Source organism: Gekko japonicus, unplaced genomic scaffold, assembly GCF_001447785.1.
Source record: "Gekko japonicus isolate JY-2015 unplaced genomic scaffold, Gekko_japonicus_V1.1 scaffold404, whole genome shotgun sequence".
NCBI classification, from domain to species: domain Eukaryota; kingdom Metazoa; phylum Chordata; class Lepidosauria; order Squamata; family Gekkonidae; genus Gekko; species Gekko japonicus.
Genome location: NW_015174854.1, coordinates 264130 through 288210, shown reverse-complemented (window position 1 = coordinate 288210; position 24081 = coordinate 264130). Strand labels below are relative to the sequence as shown.

Sequence of the window (24081 nt, the reverse complement as noted above, 5' to 3'; positions counted from 1 at the left end):
CTAACATGTCAGAGGCTGCTCACCTAGGAGACCATCTGCAGGCTTAGTTATGGCCGACACCAAGATCTGTGCCCTCTCCCTGTGTTTTCAAGGGGCCGCAAAAGCTCTCCAGATGCTGCCAGAACTACAATGATCTCCAAGGCTGTCTCTCAGCGCAGGCCAGCTCCGTAGCCAGAAATGTTGGGTTAGTGGGGCATGGGGAAATTTTGTGGGGCAGCAGGGACGGAGAGGGGCAGCCGCACACCTTCCCTGAACTTGAAGGGATAATTTCGCCACTTGGGAGATCATGTGCAGGCAGCCCCCACTAGAAAAACAGTATTTAAAGGGAACCCTTTAAACCCTTTAAAGGGAACCCTTTAAATGCTGTTTTTCTAGTGGGGGTTGCCCACACCTGATCTCCCAAGTGGCGAAATAGCCGCTTGGAGTTCAGGGAAGGCATGCAGCCGGCAGCTGCCCCTCTCCCTTACCTCTTGCAAGATTTAAAGGGCCTGCTGATCAGCTAGCGGGCCCTTTAAATCTTGGAAGAGGGGAGGGAGAGGGGTGGCTGCAAGATTTAAATGGCCCATCAGCCGAGCAGCTGGAGGGCACTTTTTATGTCACAGGAGGGAGGGGAGGGGCAGCAGCTGTTGTGGGGCATGTTTCACATTTGAGGGGGTGGAGCCCTGAAATGCCCCACCATGGCTATGGGCCTGGTGCTGGCTCATTCTAGTGCACCCTACCTTTCACAAAGGAAAGAATGCTTCCCTGGTGCTCCTGCCAGCTTCTTCAGGATCAGTTGCTTTATTGCACTGGATAGCATTTTGATACTTGGTTTAACTTCTATGCTGTTCCTAATAATTGCCAAGTTTAACTGTGCCCCCCCCCCAGCTGCTATTCACTGGTAATTTGCAGTGAGCTTCTTGCTGTGCCCCTAAGGTCCTTTGGGGGAGGGGGGATTAATTTCAGACGATATGGGATTTATTTTCCAGGAATAATGAGACTTGAAGAAGGTGTGTTTTATTCATATTGTTTTAATTATGATTTTTATAATTGTTTTATGTATATTGTAAGCCACCTTGAGTTCTGCAGGGGAGAAAAGCGGCTAATAAATGTTCTAATAATGATTACAACCAGTGCTCCCTCTAAGCTGTGGAGTCTTGTGAGCAAAAAATCTATTTTGTGAGCTACTGGCATTTAACTATGCATCTAAAATACTTTTGGAGGGGGGAAGTGGTATTCAGTCTTGAATTAGTTAAGACTGGGCCATGTCTTACTATAAATTATTTCCTGTCCTCCCTGCCCTCACCTGATAGCCAATGTGGTGTAGTGGCTAAGAGTCTGGGACTAGTATCTGGAAGACCTAGGCGGGAATCTCCACATGCCCCATGGAAGCTCGCTGGGTGACCTTGGGCCCCAAGGACTAGGACACTGAACTGAATGGACCATTTATTTATTTATTTATTTATTTATTTTCATTACATTTATACCCCGCCCTTCCCGCAAGCGGGCTCAGGGCGGCTTACACGAGCACAAAGTGCATATAAATTACAGTAAAGAAATACATTAAAACAATTTAAGAATTCACTTCCATTCCGGATGCAAGAGAGAGAGGAAAAACATACTCCACGTTCTGCATAGCAGGGGAAGGCTTGGGCCCCGTTTAGATGTCACACGGTCTTCCAGTGGTAGTACTCTCTGGCGAAAGGTGATAGTAATCCCAGTAGCAGTGGCGGCTCCTACTCATACGCCTGGCGGAAGAGCTCCGTCTTACAGGCCCTGCGGAACTGCAAAATGTCCCGCAGGGCCCTGATCTCTTCCAGGAGCTCGTTCCACCAGATAGGAGCCGCTACTGAAAAGGACCTGGACCTTGTTGCAACAAGATTCGCCTCCTTAGGGCCCGGGGTCACCAACCATTGCTGTGATCCAACAGAATTCTTCTTATGTTCCACACTTTTGGAACTTATGCCGCCACACTTGTTTCTTCCCATCAGACATTACCATGAATGGAGATCTAGTGTGAAATAGTGGTTAGAGTGTGAGGCTAGGATATGAGAGATCCCGATCTGGATCCCTACTCATGCTGTGGAAGCTCTCTGGGTGACCTTGGGCCCATTGGACTTTCTCAGCCTAACCTACACCTCACTAAGTGATTGTGAGCATAAAATGGAGGAGAGGAGAAGGATGTAAGCTGCTTTGGGTCCCCACTGGGGAGAAAGGCAGGGCATAAATTGTGCCTTATGTGCCACACGTTTGATTATTCGCTGTATTGGAATGGATTTTAATTGATATTATATTTATTGTTTTAACCATTGCTGTTACCCACCCTGAGCCCTGCTGCAAAGGGGAGGGTGGGCTAGAAATCAAATCAAATGAATTCAGTGAGATCCTTGGACCTCAGCTCATGTATCAACCCAAGCAGTATATATAAAGGTTGGGGTTTTTTTTGTTCCAGTGGTTGTTGTTGTTCAGTTGCCCAGTCGAGTCCGACTCTTCGCGACCCCATTGACCAGCTCCCGCCAGGCCCTCCTGTCTTCCGCCGTCCTCTGAAGTTGGCTCAATTTCATGTTCGTTGCATCAATGACACTGTCTAACCATCTCATCTTTTGCCATCTCCGTCTTCTTTGACCTTCAATTTTTCCCAGCATCAGGGTCTTCTCCAGTGAGTGCTCCCTTCTCATTTGGTGGCCAAAGTATTTGAGCTTCAGTTTTATTATCTGGCCTTCCAGGGAACAGTCAGGGTTGATTTCTTTTAGGATTGACTGATTTGATCTTCTTGCAGTCCAAGGGGCTCTCAAGAGTCTTCTCCAGCACCATAGTTCAAAAGAATCTATTCTTCCAGTGGTACCATTCCACAAAAGCACTCACCAGAGGGAAGAATAGTGTTTAATCCCAGCATGTGGCTTGTAAAAGTGAAGGGATTTGCATTGTGCCTTCAAGAGCTTCAAATTAAATGGCTTGCAGCTGATTTTTACTTCAATTTTCAGCCAAAATCTTTGGTTGTCTGCTTCCCTTTCCTTTCTCATCAGAGAGGGAAGTTGGAAAGAATAAGAGAGCACACATAGTGTCACTGTGAAAAGAACCTCATTTTCCCACTGCTGGTGGCTATGTAGAAGAAGAAAAGAGGAGATTGGATTTATACCCTGCCCTTCACTACCCAAAGGTGTCTCAGAGCGGCTTACAAACTCCTTTCCCTTCCCCTCCCCACAACAGACACCCTGTGGAGTAGGTGGGGCTGAGAGAACTCTGACAGAAACTGCTCTTTTTCAAGGACAGCTGTGCCAGAAGTATGGCTTGCCCAAGGTCATCCAGCCAGGTGCAAGTGGAGGAGTGAGGAATCAAACCCGGCTCTCCCAGATTAGAGTCCACGCACTTAACCACTACACCAAACTGGCTCTCTAGTAGATGAAAACTGGCTCTCTTGTAGATAAAAACAGAATTCAGATTAAAACTGAAATCAGGTTTGCTGCTCATTTCTACCAAAAACTTTCTTAAACCCAGCCCAGAGAGTTTCACTAATGTTCACTCAGATAATGTTTATGGCCAGGGTCTGATTTACCTGAGGGACCGCCTTTCCACATGTATACCCCAGAGAGCACTACAGTCAGGGTCACAAAACCGATTGGCCCTCCCAGGTCCTAAGGATGCCAGGTTGGTTGTAACCAGGGCCTGGGCCAGGGTTGGTGGCAGCTCCACACTGGTGGAATGAGCTCCAGGAAGAGATCAGAGCCCTGCGGGACCTCTTACCGTTCCGCAGGGCCCGCAAGATGGAGCTCTTCCACCAGGCTTTTTAGGAGCTGCCACCACTATTAACAACACTATTAGCAACATCTGAAACCTGTAGAGCCTGATCCCTAGTTGGCTACCGACAGGCTGTGCACGCGGATTATATCTGAGGAAGATCAGAGAGCTGGAAACTTAAACAACTTATGGAATACACTCCTGCAGTGATGCCATTGTTGTGCCATCAAAATAACATAGCTAGCATTTTAATATTGTATTGTTTTAATGAACTGTTTTTAAGTGTTTTATGGTAATTCAAGTAGTTAGAAGTGGTGAAGGCAGTAAATGCTGATATATTTCATTCTTTATGCTCGAAATTTGTTTCCCTTTTATGAAAACCATTAGCATAACTCCTATCAATTTAAGAATCGTTATTGTTACAGGTAATATTGTGATGGGATTGAGTTTTGCAGCTGGCTAGAAGAAAACAATTGGCTACTAAGCCCAGCCACAATTTGTGGGGACCTGCCCAATGGGTTCTGCTTTGCACTTTCATTAACTGCTTGTGCTATTTGTTTATCTGCTCCCCCAGTTTAAAAATTCTTCCTTCTGTTTACGATTTACTTATCTGAATAACTGCAAACTTGGCTGCCTTATTTTTGATTCATGATTGTTTGATACTAAACTAGATCGTGTTGGTCTCCAATTATCAGTTCTTACAGAAAAGCTCGTACATGGGGCTTCAGCTGTGGCTACAATACTACGCCTTGCCACTAGATGGCAGTCTACTCCTGCAATTTGGTGACATCTCGCCTTCAAGAAAGTCAACTTCATTTTTGGTATAGGGTGGAGAAGTCAGATCTGATTAAATACTGAGATTTTGGTGTTGTAGTAGAACTTCATCCTGATGCCCTAGAGGGCACCATACATATCTAAATAGTTGGGGAGAAGGGGACAGCTGTCATCTCTAGTGCTGCTTGACAGGCTTCATATGGTCTCTAGATAATGTTTTAAAATGCTGGTTCTGCTCAGGAAAGAAAACTGGCAGGAATACCGTATATACTCGAGTATAAGCTGACTTTTTCAGCACATTTTTTGTGCTGAAAAAGCACCCCCTCGGCTTATACTCGAGTGAAAAAAAAAATGACCCCAGAAAATGCCGCCGCGGCAGAAAGAAAAGAAAGGCGGTGGGGAGGGTCTCTTCCCGCCCACCCCTCTCGCGCGCTCTCTCTCTCCCCAGCGAGGGAGGGAAGCAGGGGAGGGAGGGGAGAGGAAGGCGGCGAGGAGGTAGAGGGCGCCATGGGGGTGGGCTCCTCTTCCTTCTCCTCCTCCTCGAGCCCCTGCCCTTCTTCGGAGCGGAAAGAGGATGCGAGCGGGGAGGGGAGGGCTCCAATGCCACTCGCAGGAGCTCCCTCTGCGCCAAGCCCCCGCCCGCCCTTCTTCTCCCCGCCTCTTGAATCGGGACTGGCTGTTCCGGGCGGGGCGGTTAGAATTCCTTGGCCCCGGAGAGCTTCGGCGCACGCGCACATCCCTCCTCCCACCCTCTTCTCCTCTGCCGCCGCGTGGGGAAAGGCGGCCGCTGCCAAAGCCCCAGCAGCAGCACCCAGGAAAAGACGCGTCCCCTGATGGAGGTGCTGCTGCCGCCCGGCACAGATGAATGGCCCTAGGAGGGGGCGACGGACAGCGCTTTCTCTCTCTATCTGTGGGGGCTTGGCTGTCTGCAGGGGAGACAGGACTTGCCAGCTTGCCGGGTTGGTGAGGGAAGGGGGCCACCATGTCAGGCCGACGGCCAGGGAGTGTTTCCATCCGATCCGATTTCGCATCCGATCCGATTTCGCATTTCCCACCCTAGGCTTATACTCGAGTCAATACTTTTTCCCAGTTTTTTGTGGTAAAATTAGGAGTCTCGGCTTATACTCGGGTCGGCTTATACTCGAGTATATACGGTATATGATTTCTAGGCACATTAGAGGCCTAAGTGCTTAATATTTTTCTAACTCTCCAGAACAGCAGAAAAGGAGCATTCTGTTGAAGATAAAATTGTGATGCTTTGCAGCGCTATTATCCACTCTTCCTCTGCTTTCTTTCCCAGTGGGGGGAAATAGGGAGGGGAAATGGAGAGGGCATAGAACAATAGCTTGGATCCAGAGATTTCTCAGTGTATGTTTCACTGAAGTGCAGACTTACAGAATATGTAGCCTTGGTATAGTAAGATCTAAAGGTTTTTTAACTTCATAAATGTTTGGACCTCATATAGACCATGTAATTGGTTTTAGAACTATTCAATTGGGCTCCTCTGGATATGGTTTTTGATTCTGAAAAGCCTGCTGCTTCCTGTTTCAGGAAACTAGGTTTATTTTCAGTGGTGGGGAAAAATACCCTAGAAATGTGCTGTTCAGAGTATGGTGCAAAGGTGCAATAGAAATGCACATCAATAGGTACAAAACAATCCATCAGGACAAGCACCAGCATCACGTACCTGTCTGGCTTTAAGTTGTCTGAGAGTAATACTTCATGCATCTGATAAAGGGTTCTTAGGCTCACAATGTGAAAAGCTATGCCAAAACATTTGCTTCAGGTGTTGCAATGCTGGTTGGGTTGGTATTAACTAAGACTGCTTCCTCTGTAGAATTAAACAAATGGGAGCAGTGCAGGAGTACGGAACTCTCTCCACAGATGGTGTCCCTTCTGTGTTGCCTTTTGGGATTCTTATAGTCTCCTAGCACAGTGGTTCTCAAGCTTCTTGGACTGGGCCCCAGTTCTCAATGTACACTGGTTGCTGGGTACTAACTTACAGTGCCACTCCATGCTATACCTCTTCCCGTCATAGAACACATGAACCTCACATCAGTGGGTATCCATGTTGAGAGATTGCAAATATTATATATTATAAACAATGTTCCCTCTAAGCTGTGGAGTCTTGTGAGCAAAAATTCTACTTTCTGAGCTACTGGCATTAAAGTTGTGAGCAAGCGATTTGGCTACTGTATAAATTAGTTTGCTCTGGAGCCATCCCTCCTGAGCGAAGACAAAAATGTGTGAGCCGGAAGCTAACAAACTGTGAGCTAGCTCACACTAACTCAGCTTAGAGGGAACACTGATTATAAATATAATAAAGCATTAGTTAACAGCATACTATTTTGCTGCTTATGCTGAGGCTAGCCCCAACTTGTTATCATACCTCCCACAGCAGTCTCCCAGTTTCAAGGTGTGGGACCATATATAATGTAGTATGTAGTAGTATAAACTGTTACAAAATTTTTGTACGGAGTACTCATTAGAACACAGCAGATGGGTGATACCTCTACTAATATCTGTAGGTTTGTTTCCTCCTTTGGTCAGGACCTGATATATGCTGTTATCTGTGGCAAGACCAAGCCCCCCTTCCTGCATATACTCCTAGACCTGTTAGAAGACACACTCAGTGGCAAGGGAATATCACACAGGGTCAGCCAGAAATGATTGTGCCTCATTTGCCCAACTCAATTCCTCATTTGGTGAAAACCACAAGCAGAAGCATTTTTACCTAGTCACTTATATTACCAGGGTACAACACTGCAAGAGGGGAGAGTCCACCAATAGGTAGACACCAAGACATAGTTCTACCATGCTTTGCAGAAGAGTCTCATAGGGCTTCTGGCATGCATGTCAAACCATGAAATCCAATCCAACATGCAACATCCTTGTCTATTATGTTAGAGTTGTGCAAGACAATATTGGCTATTGCCCACAATAAATTCTTCTGCAACTGAAATGTCAACTGTTTATGAGGTCTGGTTTCTATCAGCATCATGCAGTCTCTGCAGTTGTCCCAGATTGTGTGTGTTTGATTAGACACTTAATGCAAAACCTGTAGAATTCATGTGGAAGCATCCAGAAAAATGTAAGCATAGAATGGGTGTGTATCACACTATATGCACTTTTTGGGGGCCATCATCAGTAAGCCATTTCAAGATGCAGGGCCGTGGGATTTGTGCATTGAGACGGGCACAATTGCAGACAGTTCAGTAGCTGAGGTAACAGATGGTCATAAGTATAATCGTACAATCAGACTTCACAAAGTAGTTTATGAAGCACAAAGTTTTCTGGTCATGGTTGAAGGACATTCATGGAGAAGACATTGTTTATTTGGATGAAACGGTGAACAGCTTAAGCAACGTTTGTCAACGTACACAGTTTTACCGAAGGAAGTTTTTGATCATGTTCAAGGGTTATGGAGCCCTTTGAAGGCTACTATTATTGCCTCAGATATGGAAGTGAAAATCTGTTAAGTGTTCTGGGTATCCTATCTGGACATGGTAGAAATTCTTCTGAGCTTAATTAGAGCCTCATGAGAAGGTGATTGGAAGCATCACTTGACATGCATCTGGACAGTGATCCCATGGCTCTTTGCCTGTGACAGACTGAATAATGCCTGCTGCCTTCCATATTTTCCCCTTGAACATCCAGACATACGTGAGTATTTCATGCAAGGTGGATCTTCAGCACAGTTCGGATTTAGCAACCCATTTGTGCAAATTCCTGTAGAACAGACAATGAAAGAAACAGTGAAAAAAGATACTCAAACGCTAGGGGGATTTAGCCACAATCCAGGAGCTGTCAGTAAGTACTATCTGACATCATGTTTCTGAAGTAGTTGAGAGGAATGGTTGGTCAATGTAACAGTAAGCCGATGCGTCCAGATTTCCATCTGACTAAAAATTTTTAAAAGGACAAGGTAAATGTCAAAGCTTTAGTTAGCCTGATGACAAACAATTGGCTGAATCCAGCGAGCCATTGGGTAGATTTGGCTAGCTTGCCCATTGATGTTGTAGCCTACCTTGATGTGGCTAAGGATCTTCTCATAGCCCATGAAGTTGGAGAAGCAGGACATTTGGAATTCAAGGAGATGCATTTGGAAGTAAGCTCTACAACTACCAGTGATGTGGCCTTGAGCTACACAGCTTGCGGTGTCCTCTTAGGACACCCTTTCATTGCCAGATTGTGCCTCAAAATGAGAGCTTCTCTATGGAAATCCTGAATGTTACTGCAGTTCTTCCTAGTTCTCAGAATCTGACTGAAAGGCAGATTGTTTTTAATATAAGCAGGATGATGACTTCTAAAATTTAGGAAAGAGTTCTTATCCGTTGGTTTCTTCTACAGGCAGTTGACAGTGTACTGTTAGCCAAATTGCCTTGAATTATCAATTAGTCTATGGGAGGTTATGATTATTAATTGGCAATAGGCAAATTAGGATTCACACCAATGTATACAGAAGTCCCACCTTTGCTGTAAGTACCAGAACAGACACAGAGACTGTATTCAGTAAAATATAATGTATTTTTACTGGGGAATATATATCATTCAAACAATACATAACCACACACACATTTTAGATACTAAACCAGATCGTGTTGGTCTCCGATTATCAGTTCTTACAGAAAAGCTCGTACATGGGGCTTCAGCTGTGGCTACAATACTATGCCACTAGATGGCAGTCTAGTCCTGCAATTTGGTGACATCTCTCCTTCAAGAAAGTCAACTTCATTTTTGGTATAGGGTGGAGAAGTCAGATCTGATTAAATAGTGAGATTTTGGTGTTGTAGTAGAACCAGTTCACAAGAACCCGTGGGCACTCCATGAAATTGCTGAGCGGTCTGGTTAGAACGGATAGAAGGAAGTACTTCTTCACCCAAAGAATGATTAACACATGGAATTCACTGCTACAGGAAGTGGTGGTGGCTACAAGCATGGACGGCTTCAAAAGGGAATTAGATAAGCATATGGAGCAGAGGTCCATCAGTGGCTATTAGCCACAAGGTATAGATAGGGACTCTGGGGCAAGTGATGCTCTATCATCTTGGTGCTGGGGGGGGGGGTCAACAGTGGGAGGGCTTCTAATGTCATGGCCCCACTGATGGACCTCCTGATGGCACTGGTATTTCTGGCCACTGTGTGATACAGTGCCTTATTTCTGATTCATGATTGTTTGATACTAAACATCTTAGAGGGAACACGGCATGTCCAGTCTGGGAAGAAGTTTACTCATATCAGTTTCATCTTAGAATGTTAATTGATTTCCAAGGATGCTTATGTACTTTTAACCTATCTATCCATCTCTTGGAGGGTCTATAGAATCATAGAATGTTAGAGTTGGAAGGGACCTTGCAGGTCATCTAGTCCAACCCCCTGCACTCTGCAGGAGCATAGCCAAAAGATAGCCTTACAACATACCTGAAAGATGGCCATCCAGCCTCCGCTTGAAAACTTCCAGCGAAGGTGCATCCACCACCTCCTGAGGCAGACTGTTCCACTGCTCAACCACTCTTACAGTGAGGAAGTTTCTCCTGATATTTAGCCGGTAACGACTCCCTTGTAATTTCCACCCATTAGATCTAGTCTTGCAATCCGGAGCAAGAGAGAATAGATATGCTCCACCTTCTACATGACAGCCCTTCAAATACTTGAAGACTAATTGATGGTCAATGAAATGGGCCTTCCATGTCCTTACCACAGCTGAAAGACTTGTATTACGACATAGGAAATCTAAAACCCCAGCTACGGTAAATCAGTGGATTGAGGACCTATCAACATTTGAACGGATAGCATATAGACAGCAATTGCATATGGACTTATTTTTTAAAATTTGGAAACCATTTATAGAAATGTGTTGGTCAACTCCACTGTTATACTTTTCTGTTGTCTTTATGTATATCTTTTTTCTTTTTAAAAAATCTTATTTAGCTGTTGGATTTTAAGGTTCTTTTCCCCTTTTTTCTATTTTGGGGAGGGAATTAAACAAATGTGAAGGAGGTAAAGAAGACAGACGGAGAATGCAAAAGAACTAAAACATAGCAAGCAAGTCTATTTTTCACTTTGGGAGCGAAATATTACAGGGGCTGTTTGAAGTGTGTTCTGACTGGGTAGATGATATTAAAGGACAAATTCCTCTGCTGACTACACCAAAAGGGAATGAAAATGTAGATGTGGCCCAAGGACATAACTCTCAAGCCTTTAGAATAGAACATGAAGGATCCAGCTCTATGAATGGGCAATTAAAGCACTTTGAAATAATGAAATGAAGGGTCCATTCTCTATGAAGAGGTAGTAATAAAAACACTTTGAAAGAAGGAACACCCAATAACCTCACCAATTTAACAGAAGCATAAAATTATATATATAGTAAAGCCTTAGCATTACTGCTTTAATAGCATAACATTCCAAATAACTTAGAATGTACAATTAGACTAGTTGGCATACCTAAGAAATTAGTTTTGTTTTTGTTCTGTACTATTGTAAGGAACAGATTACATTAGGATCAGGTTGGGGACAGTGGAAAGGTATGTGTAAAAGGGAATGTGTGATCACTACAACTGATCCTTTGTTTGGCTTGTATGCCACTGGACTGTTCTTGGACTCAAATATAGATGTTGGTGGTTTTCTGTGTTGCAGTATTCTGTCTTGCCATGATACATGAATAAGCATTTGAACACCCTGTCCTAGAATCTTTTAAATCTCTTTCATTTGGCATTCAGTTCATCAGATGTGCCAAATACTTCTGTAGTCTTCTTCACCCTGCTTACCTTGTTAGGTGTTCCTGTTGGAGGCACAGCGTTCCAAACTAGCAATTTAAAGTCCCAGTGCTGAGTTTGGATTTTATGTTGTGTCTTTCTGTGCCAATGCTAAAAAGACTTGCCATGACCTTATAGAACAATTTCTAGATTCATCCCAAGTCAGTATTGATCATAGTTATTATTCTTGTACTTTACCCTTCTCCACCTGCTATTTTCCTCATACAGCTCTTTCTTCTCCCTTCTCCTTCAGCTGTTTTTCCTTTTTTGGGGTTCCTGAAATCAATTTGCAATGGTCAACAGATCTAAAACCCTGTAGAAGAAAAGTGGCATGTTGGGAAAGGTTTGGTCATTCTTTCCACCCACTATTGGTTTAAAATTGCCCCTTCCTGAAACTGCTTTACTGTAAGAAAAGCAGCTGTCCCTGACTAAATATGCACAGTATGAAAAAAATGCTTAGTTGGTTCTTTTAGACTTCTAAAACTTCAGCAACACCAGATGTGAGAGGAGTGAATGTACAAGGAACTTCTGTGTATTGATCAATCTACCTTATTGGAATAAAGACAAATGAAACATTTATTAAAGGAGCTGTATACATTTTGTTTTTATGTGTTTTTTAAATGATTTTTGTCATCGTTTTAAAAGATCTCTCCATATGGTGGGAATGATGCATGCTGTGTATATTGGAAGTCCTCGTTCTTTGAAAGATTTTGTCAGGAAGCTAATAGGGATGTCACTTGAGACTGTACTTTGAACTGCAGTGAACGGTTCCTAAAAATATGGAACGAGATGAAGATGGAAGCAAAGACTTGGAAAGCCAAAGGCTGGTGTGCTTGTCTCTGTAGCTGGAATTCAGCTTCCCATGGAATTGTGCCACAGTACAAAAGAAAAGTAGTGCGTAACATTAGCTGGTTAGTCATAAAAGTGCTCTTGGCTTATTAACTATTTTAAGGAGACATCTGAAGTTTTTTATGTTTTGTATTTTCCATGTAGGTATGTAAGCGGATGGACTTAGTCTGCCAGAGAATGCTGAATCAGGGATTTCTGAAAGTGGAAAGATACCACAATTTGTGCCAGAAACAAGTTAAAGCACAGCTTCCAAGGTATGCCCCCACCCCTCTGTGTGTACAGTTTACAAAAAGAAAAACTGCTTGTCATGGCTTATGAAGCTTATTTGAAGGGCAGAGCTTTAAAGGGTCTCCATTGTCTTCTGCCAGAAGGTTTCATGGCAGTGATGAAGTATGTTCCTAATAGACCAGCATGAATGGTGTGGCCATGCAGTAGGTCCACAAGTCTCCGTCTCCACTATTACACGGTTGACCATCAGCTACTGATCCACCGTCTTGCCAACACTGGGATTCAGGGGTCTGCCTTGCAGTGGCTTTCCTCGTTCCTTCAGGGTTGGGGACAAAGGATGGCATTAGGGGAATGGCTGTCCCAAAGGCACCCACTGGTTTGCGGAGTGCCCCAAGGGGTGGAACTTTCCCCGATGTTATTTAACATCTATATGTGCCCCCTTGCCCAGATTGCCCCAGAGGCATGGGCTGGGATGTCACCAGTATGCGGATGACACTCAGCTCTATCTGCTGTTGGGCAGCCAGTCTGACTCTAGACCGGAGGATAGGGACCTGGCGTTGCAAGCTGTGGCTGGCTGGCTTAGACTGAGCCGACTGAAATCGAATCCGACGAAGATGGAGGTCCTGTGCCTGAGTCGGGGCAGTCCAGGGTTAGGGATCCCATTCCTGACCTTCAGTGGGGTACCACTGGTCCCAGCACTGGAGGTTAGGCATTTGGGAGTGCTCTTGGATGCCTACCTAACGATGGAGGCCCAGGTAGCAGCCATTGCTAAGTCAACTTTTTATCACCTTTGACTGATCAGGCAGTTGGTTCCCTTCCTCGAACGCAACGACTTGGGAGCAGTGATCCATGTGATGGTCACCTCGAGATTAGACTACTGTAATGGGGCTGCCCTTATCCCAAATCTGGAAGCTTCATCTGGTGCAGAACACTGAGGCCAGGCTGCTGTTGGGCCTCCCCATAAGGAGCACATCCAGCCTGCGCTAAAAGCACTGCACTGGCTGCCTGTAACGTACCGAATTCGCTTCAAGGTGCTGGTTCTTACCTTTAAAGCCCTTTATGGTCAGGGGCCTACATACCTGAGGGACTGCCTTTTCCCACATATCCCCCAGAGAGCACTGCATTCAGGGTCTCAAAACCGTCGAGCCCTCCCAGGTCCAAAAAATGTCAGGCTGACTTGGGCCAGGGCCTTCTCGGTGGTGTCTCCATGCTGGTGGAACAAGCTCCTGGAAGGCACTAGGGCTGTGGAGGACCTTTTACAGTTCCGCAGGGCCTGCAAGATGGAGCCCTTCCACCAGGCATTTGACTAAGGAGCCGCATCTAATAAACTTAAGACCTGTGCCCTAATAGCCTGTGCCCCACCGACATGAACTGAACTGAGATGTCAGTCCTAACACCAAATGCCGACTGCACTCCCTATTGTAATTGATTGCTACTAATGCCTCGCCAGTGTTATACAAATTGCCTACTAGCACTTTATGATGAGTTTTATATTCATATTTATATTTGTTCTTTTTAAAAATGTTTCTGTAAACCGCCCTAAGCCTGCTTCAGTGAGGAGGGCGGGGTATAAATCAAATCAATAAATATCATTGCTGTACAGCTCTACACCGAGAATTATTTTGTGGGTGGGGAAGGAGGGTCATTTTCTCCGCTGCTTGTGCCTGTCTTTTAACCTCCACTTTGCCTTACAAGGAAGCGTTCCAATGATGGCATGGTATAGTAATACTGAATGTGTTTGCGATCAGAAACTGCATTATGTATATTTTATTATGCATGTAAAGATTGTGTACTGGCGGCAATGATTATTTAGTTGCTTATGATACATTTTTTTGCCCCACACATAAAAATATTGGCCCATCTTTCCTCGAGAATTGGGTCCCTCAGGTTGGTAAACTGGTAATAAACACTAAAATAGTAACAAGGTTATAATGTCAAAGCAGCAGATTAACCATCAGCCTGCACAAATTGAGAAGTATTCTTACAAACATGAGGAGGAGGAGCGAAGGGGGAGTGTCCTGGACTGATTCTGTAACAAACTGGAGCAGAAAATGCAGTTTTATTAACAGAATGCCTTGAAGGATCAATCGCAGCACACCATTGCCACTCAAAGCTGCTCTGGCTAGCACTGTAGGGGCATGGTTGTAGTGGGAAAAAAGATTTCTGGGCTGCCATCACTGCCCCAAATAATCCCTAAAATGAGCTCCAGTCTGAGTTGTTTGGCTTCATCACAGGTCGTTCTCCACAAACTCTCCAGCTGCTCCAACTTTTATCATTGCACCAAGCCCTCTTAGAAGAGCTGAGTGGGATCTTGCATGTAGGAGGGGACATTTAGGGGCAATAGTGGCAACTGCCCTGTCAATTTCCCCATCCCAGAGGTCAACCAAGATGTCAATGTTGACATAGCAGTTGGAGTGTTTCCCAGAGACATCGAGATACATTAGTTTCAGGGGGTATAACCTTCCATATATGAAAATGTTTGATTTCCCAGTAAGTCTACCATATAGTGGTCTATAGTCCATATAGTCCAGAGGTGCCAAACTCATTTGTTACAAGGGCTGCATCTGACATAAATGTCACTTTGTCAGGCCGGGCCATGTGTGCCATAACACATAATGCTAGGTACCGGAGATAGAAACTGTATAAAGGAGCCAGAGCTCTGAGTTGGTGTATCCTCACTGCAAGGCTCCATGGGCTGGGGGGGGGGGCGGGGTGCAGAGGAAAACCCACATAGGCAGACTGGAGAGGCAACTGGGCAGATGCTCCCACAATGCTTGACTGCTGCAGATAAGGTTGCTCTGCTGCACTTGAAGCCACAATGAAGTGGCTCCGCCCACTCTCCCCCAATACTCTCTCCCTTGCACTATTTGCTCGCAGGCCACATAAGAGCCTGGGACAGGACCATTCCGGCCCCCGAGCCTTATGTTTGACACCCCTGATATAGTCCCTGTTCAATGCACTGTATTACACACACACACCCTCCAGTAGAACACAGTCTTCCTGGTGTAGCATAGTTCAGACATAACACCAGATTACGTGAATGAATATTCCATGTGCACCACCTCTCCTTCCACAATTAGAGTCTATTTCTACTTAAGGGCTAACTGGAGTTTGATGTAAATTCTGAAACTATGGCTTGTGTGCTGTCTCTCCAAACCGGGTTTGCAAATTACTAAGTTGCATTATCAGAGGTTAGGGGAAAGGGGTGCACAAGCAGAGGTCTTATTTGTGTAATGCAGTGCCAAACCGTGATGTAGTTTCTGAGTTATGCCTTTGTGTCAGAACTGGACTTTTCATAAGTAGATTATGTTTTTTAAAATGTGGAATCTTCCTAGATACTTACTAGAACAGTGTACCCCTTTTCAGAAGCATATTTGGGAGGTATTTCAAATTTAGGTCGATGCTAATTCAGTTGCAGCAGTTAAAAGTTGTGTTTTTGAGCAAAAATGAAATGGCTTTGGTGGTTTTGCTTCAGTTTTTATAACAAACATCAGTGTTGAAGCCAATCTGTGCAGATGTTTGGGCCCCAAATAAACCTGGCCCTGTAAGAATAGAAGATTTTCTTTTCCTATGTAACTCGATGGTTTTTCTGTCACTTGTTTTTAGACGAGAATCAGAAAGGAGAAATCATTCACTAGCTCGCCATGCAGATATTCTTGCTGCTGTAGAAACAAGGCTGTCCTCGCTAAATATGAAGTTCATGAAGTATGTGGATTCAAACCTCTGCTGCTTTATACCTGGGAAGGTAAAGTACAAAGTCTAATATAGCAAAGTGTGGTCTAATACAAAGTAATATAGCAAAGTAATACATTCTTAGTGCTAGGAGCAATTCTGTGGGCACCTCTCTCAGATGCCATCTGAATGTTACTGTATAAAATACTGTTGTTCCTTTCTTAATGATAAATTGACTTTCTTGTTAGAACTGGTCTTATGCCACACAGAATGAAGACATTTATGAAATGCTTCTTAAAATTGCCCGGTTGCCAATCCTCAGATTTGCTATTCCAGCAAATAAAACAAGCTATAAATGACATAATATTTCCCTAGTGATTTCAGATCACTAATTAAAAATATTTAAAATATCATTGTTGCTAATTGAGAAGAATACTCAGTAACCATGTCTCATTTTTTTTAACCATGTGTTTCAGGTAATTGATGAAATTTATCGTGTGTTAAGGTATGTAAACTCTACCAAAGCTCCTCAGAGAGCCCATGAGGTCCTTCAGGAGTTAAGGGACATTTCATCTATGGCAATGGAATATTTTGATGAGAAGATTGTTCCAATTCTAAAAAGAAAGTTGCCAGGATCAGATGTATCAGGACGTCTTATCGCAGCAGCACCAGGTACCTTTTCCAGTGCCTTTGAGCTGTTTGTCTGTGTTGCTGATGGGAAGCTGTAGCATTCTACTTTCTCGTGACTTCTTGCCTCCTCTGAAACAGAGTATTTTAAAATAGCTGTACATAGTTTGGAGACTAGCAAGTGATCACAGGGAACACAAATATTTGGAAAATTGCACTGAGGGTCGGGAGAAGACTGCTCACGTCCAGGGCTAGATGCAAAGGGGGTTTTTTTGCAGCTAGCTCTGGACCTTTCCAGTGTAGGGTTGCTGCATTTTTATAACTTTATAGCCCCAACCCCTGAGGTTCAGGACTTAGTGAACAGGAAGATACTCATTCAGCCCCAAATGTGTGAGCAGGGAGAAGAATCTTTTTAATTCTTCCAACTCTTAGGCTGCCTGTCCTCTGACCCTATAGTCACCTCTCATTCCAGGGTACTCCAGGTGGCAAACAGGGACAGTCACTAACAGCTTAATGTCTGGGGGAGGGGGAGCTGTGATAAATTAGGACTTAGAAGAAGCTGGTTCTTATCTTTTCTGGTTCTTATTTGGATTACTTTATTTGGATTACTTTAAACCAGTTGAATGAGATCTGGACTAAACTTTTGCTCCTCCTCTGTTTCAGGTATTTAGCTAGAGGGTGTGGCCATAGGCATTGGCCAAAGGACAAGAGCCAGAGGTTCCTTGGCTCTTAGCCTGTGGCTTGTCTCCTCTGGTCCTGAGTAAATGGGGCCAGCAGATCTAGGACTAGCCCAGAATGTGGTGCATTGTACTGTTCGTTTTTTCAGTTTGTTGACTTAAATTGTATTTTTGTATTGTGTAAGCTGGTTTGGGTTCCCCACTAGGGAGAAAGGCAGGATAAAAATATTTAAATTAACTTCAGTGCCCTGAACTGGAGGGCAAGGGAGAATTAAGGTTGGGTGGTGAACACCTCTCAGACAGTATGTATTCATGATCCCGATTCTCCGCTTCAAGTATAATCTGGTAGGAGAACATAGGCCATTTTCTTTCCTCCTTCCTCCATTTTTCCATTCCAATCAATGTCCAGCATTTTATTGGAATATATAACAAAATTTGCTTCCGACATAATGTTTTCTGATCTAGAGCCCAGTTCTTCAGATGTAATGAATGGATCCTGACTATGCAGTTGTTTTATATAGGGGTATGAAAAAAATTAAACATCAGTATTAAGGGATCATGAAATGGAGGAAGTACAAGGTGAAATGTAATTATGTAAAATTCAGACATAAGCAGCAAAACTGCAGAGACCATTCACTAGTTAGGCTAAGCTAGCTAATACCTGTATGGGTAGAAATGTTTCTTCTTCTGCCATAATACTAGAAATGGGAGCCCCAACCTTTTTGAGCCTGTGGGCACCATTGGAATTCTATCACAGTGCAGTCACAAAATGGCTGCCACAGCATATCTTTAGACACACAGTGAAGATCCTTGTGTTGTGGTGGCAGCGGCTGCTAAAGCAACATTTTTCAGCCTTAGACTAAACCCCATGTGGCCCCACTCATTTTCTAAAAACATTTAATGGGCCCCAGGAACCTACAGTAGGCACCATGTTGGGGACCTCTGTACTAGAATGTGGAAATCCACAGTAAGGTTGATGGGCAATAGATTCAGGATGGACTGAAGGAAGTAATACACACTCAACTAGTAATTGTGGCATTCACTTCCAGTGGGTATAATGATGGCCAGAAGTATGAATGGCTTTAAAAGAGAATAGACAGATTTATGGAGAATAAATCCATCAGTAGGGATGTGCACTTGAAAAAGTTTGGTGATTTTTGGTTTTGGGGAACAGGTTCCATACTGGTACTCTGGGTTATTTGGGTCCCCAGTACCATTTCGGTATTCAAACTGGGGGGGGGGGGGTCCTTATTCGTTGTGGTTTTTAAAAAACAAATTCTGATGGGGGGCATTATTCCCTACTAGGAATAAGACTTGTTGTGGAAATAAATACAATGAGATCTAGAAAGAGGCTCTGGGTGGGTGCCCTGCTCTTGAGCACTCAGTGTCACTTTGCTCTGGTGACCTCTGCAGGGTATAATTACACAGAGCTTACTGTTTTCTCCAGGGGAGCTGATCTCTGCCATCTGAAGAGCAGTTGTAATTCTGAGTGATCTCCAGCCCTCCCTTGGAGATTGGCACCAATAGTCGCCCAGGAGGAAATGGCTGGTTAGGAGGGTAGAGTCTATGGCATTGTACCTGTCTTGGAGGTAGCAATCCTTTTCAGCCAACCATCAATGTACGGTTATCTACCCCTCTGACTTCAGCTTTCCATCTCCCCCCACACACACCTGGAGCCTCTACCTAGGAAAAGTAGTCTTTCTCCTCCTCAGTGGAGACCCGAGCAGGAGGGGAAGCAACTTCAGCAGGGTATAATGACTCAGAGTCCACCCTGCAAAGCAGTCATTTTATTTATTTATTCATTTTATTCAATTTGTACCCTGCCCTCCCCACCAAAGCAGGCTCAGGGGAACTGATCTCTGCCATCTGGAGAGCAGTTTTAATTCTGAGTGATCTCCAGCCCTCACTTGGAGAATGGCAGCAATGGTTCCCCAGGAGGAAATTGCTGGTTTGGAGGATGGAGTCTATAGCATTTTACCTGTCTGAGGTCCCATTCCTCAAAGCCCACCCTCTCCAGGCTCTGCCCCTCAAATTTCAAGGAATTTCCCAACCTGGAGGTGGCAACCCTATTTCCTTCTCAGCATATCGTTATCTGCCCCTCTAACTTCAGGTTTCCATCTCTTCCCCCCTCCATGTAGCCTTTACTTAGGAAAAGTACAGTCTTTCTCCACAGTGGTGACCAAAGTGGCTCACATCATTCTCCTCTCCCCCTTTTGATTTGAACAACAACCTTGTGAGGTAGGTTAGCCTGAAAGTTTGTGAGTGGTCTGAAATCACCCAGTCAGGTTCCACAGGAAGAACCTGGGTCTGGAAGACCCTGCTGTGAACACTAACTGCTACGTCACACTGGCTGTCTTGTGGGGGCCACCTCAGCAGGGTATAATGACACAGAGCCCACCATTTTATCTGCGGGAACTGATATCCGCCATCTGGAGAGCAGTTGTAATTCTGAGTGATCTCCAGCCCTCACCTGGAGATTGGCAACAGTGATTTCCCAGGAGGAAATGGCGTGTTTGGAGGGTGGAGTCTATGGGATTGTACCTGTCTGAGGTCCCACCCCTTCACAAACCCCACCCTCTCCAGGCTCCATCCCTCAAATCTCCAGGAATCTCCCAACCTGGAGGTGGCAACCCTGTCTCCTTTCCAGCCAACCATTAATCTACCTTTATCTGCCCCTCTGACTGCAGCTTTCCATCTCCCCCCATCCTGTAGCCTCTGCCTAGGAAAACTACAGTCTTTCTCCGCAGTGGGGACCCAAGCAGGAGGGAAGTGACCTCAGCAAGGTATAATGACACAGAGTGCACCCTGCAAAGTAGCCATTTTCTCTAGGGGAGCTGATCTTTGCCATCAGGAGAGCAGTTGTAATTCTGAGTGATCTCCAGCCCTCACCTGGAGGTTGGCAGCAATGGTCCCCCAGGAGGAAATGGCTGGTTTGGAGAGTGGAGTCTATGGTATTGTACCTAAGGTCCCACCCCTCCTCAAACCCCACCCACTTCAACCTCCACCCCTCAAATCGTCAGGAATTTCCCAACCTGGAGTTGGCAACCCTATCTCCTTCCCAGCCAACCATCAACCTGCTGTTATCTGCCTCTGATCTCTACCATCTGGAGAGCAGTTTTAATTCTGAGTTATCTCCAGCCCTCACCTGGAGATTGGCAGCAGTGATTTCCCAGGAGGAAAAGTACAGTCTTTTTCCACAAAGGAGACCAAAGCAGCTTACATCATTCTTGTCTCCCCCTTTTGATCTGCACAACAACCCTGTGAGGTAGGTTAGGCTGAAAGTCTGTGACTGGTCCGAAATCAGCCACTCAACTTCCACAGCAAGAACCTGGATCTAGCAGACCCTGCTCTGAAGCACTAACTGCTATGCCTAGGGTAGCCAACCTCCAGGTGGATCCTGAAGATCGCCGGGTGTCACAACTGAACTCCAGACGATAGATCTCTCCCCCGCTGGAGAAAATAACTGCTTTGGAGGGTGGGCTCTGTGGCATTCTATTCAGCTGAGGCCTCTCCCCTCTTGAAACTCTGGCTTCCTTAGACTCCACCACAGAATATCCAGGAATTTCCCAACCTGGAACTGGCAACCCTAGTCAAGACTGGCCCCAATGAGTTCCTCACAAATGCCTGGAAAGGGCTTCCTTCCTTTGCCTTTTTACTGACAGAGCCAAGCTTGGTTGCCTAGCAACAGCCACTGAAGGAATAGTTAGTCCCACAGGAGCCAAGGAGGAGAAGTGTCTTATTAAGAAGGGACAGCCATTTAGATAGTGAATTCTGTGAGGGAAGAGTGTCCTGGCCGGCAGTGGGCAGGGGAGTGGAGCAGACCCAGCATCCTGCCAATGGCCTATGATAGGGTCCATCATCCGGGGCGGCTATTTTTCAAGCAAATGATACCAAAATGGCAAGGAACTTAATCCTGCTTGTCTACTAAAGATCCCCCCTCCCCTTTCCAGTGAATTGGATCAAGGAGTCCAGTTCTATGGGGCCTTGAACAAGGTGTCTTCAGCCATCTTGCTTGTCTCCTTTGTTTCTTTTGGGAAGAAAATGTCATGCTTTTTCCAGGGCAAAGAAGCCAATAGCCAAACGCGTAAGTCCTCTGTGGGCAAACCAGTCCTCTTGGTGCCCAGGCACAGAACAAGAAGGTCTTGTAGGCAAGCAACAGAATTAAACTCAGGGACAGACAGACTAGAGCACAGCAGTGCAGGACACCAGTCCAAAAGATCTTGCCCTGAAATGGATTAAAGCTGCAGCCAGATCTGCTTTTATCCTTTTTGTCCATGCTCAGAGAGCGATGGGGGGCTGCGAGAGAATAATTGTGATTGTGCAGACAGTTCTTGTGTTTCCCCTACCATCTCATCCCATTCCCTGGGTGGGCTGCCTCCCTTTCATTGTCCAAGGCACCTGTCAAATGTAAGAAAGACAGGCCTTAAAATGCCAGCCCCAGAGATTCCTAAATATTTCTGGACATATATGGGACCCAGTTACCGGTATTCCAGGAATCCTGAATACTGCTCCTGGTACCTGAAAAATACTTAAAAGGAAATGCATTCAGACTGAAACTATCAGAGCACACATCCCTATCCGTCAGTGCTTATTCACATGACTAAAGGAATGCAGAGGCAGTAAGCCCCTGAACACCAGCACTAGGAGGCAGCATTATGGAAAGACCTTTGTGTTTGTGTCCTGTCTGGTCCTCAGGGCAATGGTTGAAACACGATTCTGGACTAGGTGGATCAGCAGGGCTGCTCTTAAATTATTTTCTAACTAAACCTGTAAAAAATAATATAATAATAGCTGTAGATATTTGCATGTTCACATTCACTTTACAAACCATAAGAACATAAGAGAAGCCAATGTTGGATCCAGTCCAACACTCTGTCAAACAGTGGCCAAAAATACCAGGTGCCATCAGAAGGTCTAGCAGTGGGGCAGGACACTAGAAGCCCTCCCACTGTTGCCCCCACCCCGAAGCACCAAGAATACAGTGCATCCCTTGCCCCAGACTGAGAGTTCCTACCTTGTGGCTAATAGCCACTGACTGATGGACCTCTGCTCCATGTGTTTCTCTAATTCCCTCTTGAAGCCGTCTGTGCTTGTAGCCACCGCCACCTCCTTTGGCAGTGAATTCCATGTGTTAATCACTCTTTGGGTGAACCATGATGCTCAGAAACTTGACTTTGAGAGAACAAAATTGGAAGGGGAAAATTGATAACTCTCTTCCTGCAGTTCCAGGTCCTTCTGCAGCCTTAACAACAATGCAGCTCTTCTCCAAACAAAATCCATCAAGGCAGGAGGTCACCAAACTCCAGCAGCAAGTTAAAACCAATGGTGCAGGTGTGACTGTGCTGAGGCGTGAAATTTCTGAGCTGCGCACCAAAGTGCAAGAGCAGCAGAAGCAGCTCCAAGACCAAGACCAGAAACAGCTTGAGCAAACCCAGATCATAGGTGAGCAGAACGCCCGACTGGCTGAGCTCGAACGCAAACTGCGAGAGGTTATGGAAAGTGCAGTAGGAAGTTCCTCAGGGTCTGCACCAAGCGAGGAAACTCCTAGGAAGCGGAAGAAAGCCGTGGAATCAATAGGTTCGCTTAGGAAGTCAAAACGCCTGCGGAATAACAAATAACTGTGGAATAAGTGATACCTCCCAGAAGAATGCACTGCTTTAGTAGCCCAAGCAGGTTGTCTGGTCTGGATACTGATATTCGCAGCATGGTCTCATTTAGCCTGCTGGTTCTTCAGAACACCATAAACTTGAACAACGATTTTCTCTTATTGCTGAGACATTTCGCCCCTGCCCTGCTTCTGTTTGAGTGGGCCCTACTGTACAGGATTGTGATAATTTGCCACAGATTTGTACTAACCAGACCTGTTCTATCATGTTCTGAAAAGTTAACTTTTCTGTGCAGGTGATTATTAAAGTGAAATTTATGTTTATGCCTCTTCTGATGCAGGAGTATCTTCTAGTCAAATTAAGCCTGGGTTTATTTTAAATTGGTAAACAGCAAATGTCATGTTCACTTGAAAAGACCCACTTTTCAAAATCTTGTTTTGAAAAAAGGTTGGCTTTTTCATTGCAAGTGACCTTGTTTAGAATGTCTGAAAAGTAGGTTATGTACATGGGAGTCTACATAACAAGTAGAGATGACTTCTTAAGCTACAGCACTGGCTATTTATATTTTTGTAAATTTAGCAAGCAATTGACTTCAGTCTGATTTTCACAAAGGCATACCCTACTTCTAAGCGTCTGGAGCCATAATTTTATCTTTGCATGGATAGGTGCATGCATTGCCTAGTCAGCTTGCTAAAGCACTTGCCTGGAGTTGCTATTAAATCTGCCTCTCCCAACTTTTGTAGAATTTGTTTTCTTTTGTTCCTTAGCCAGGACTCTGCACATGCTTTTAGCATAGTTTTCATTTCTTGTGAAGCCGTTTTGACACACTATAGCAGGAGCGTATAGAAGCCAGGCCATTTGCTACTTCTGTTGCCTGTAGATCACAGATATTCTTATCTGAACAAGATTTCAGAGGTGGCTTCTCTTGCCTGCAGCTTTCTGGTTATACACTACTGATGCTGGTTCAGCTGTCAAAAGGCTGTTAGGTGTTTTGGGGGAAAGTGGACTGTGTTCTTTACAGTTTTTAAAGTCAGTCAAAAGACTGTTAGGTGTCTGGAGGGAAAGCAGCTTGTGTTCTTTACAGTTTTTAAAGTTTATGTTCAGGAAAAGTTCTCACTGATAGATTAAAAGAACTGTCTATAATAATTACATTATAGTGCTTCTTAAATCCTA

General features: G+C 44.8%; 1 protein-coding gene across 1 annotated transcript in view; it reads left to right on the top strand.

The window, feature by feature from the left end:
* FBXO28 (F-box protein 28) overlaps positions 1-23835 on the top strand; it is a 31433-nt gene extending 7598 nt beyond the window's left edge. Inside the window, exons 2-5 of the mRNA XM_015424590.1 lie at positions 12243-12352; positions 15933-16071; positions 16475-16670; positions 22526-23835. Of these exons, the coding sequence (XP_015280076.1) occupies positions 12243-12352; positions 15933-16071; positions 16475-16670; positions 22526-22920 (840 nt within the window). The 3' untranslated portion in view covers positions 22921-23835. The remainder of the gene's footprint in view (positions 1-12242; positions 12353-15932; positions 16072-16474; positions 16671-22525) is intronic.
* Positions 23836-24081: the final 246 nt, after the last annotated feature.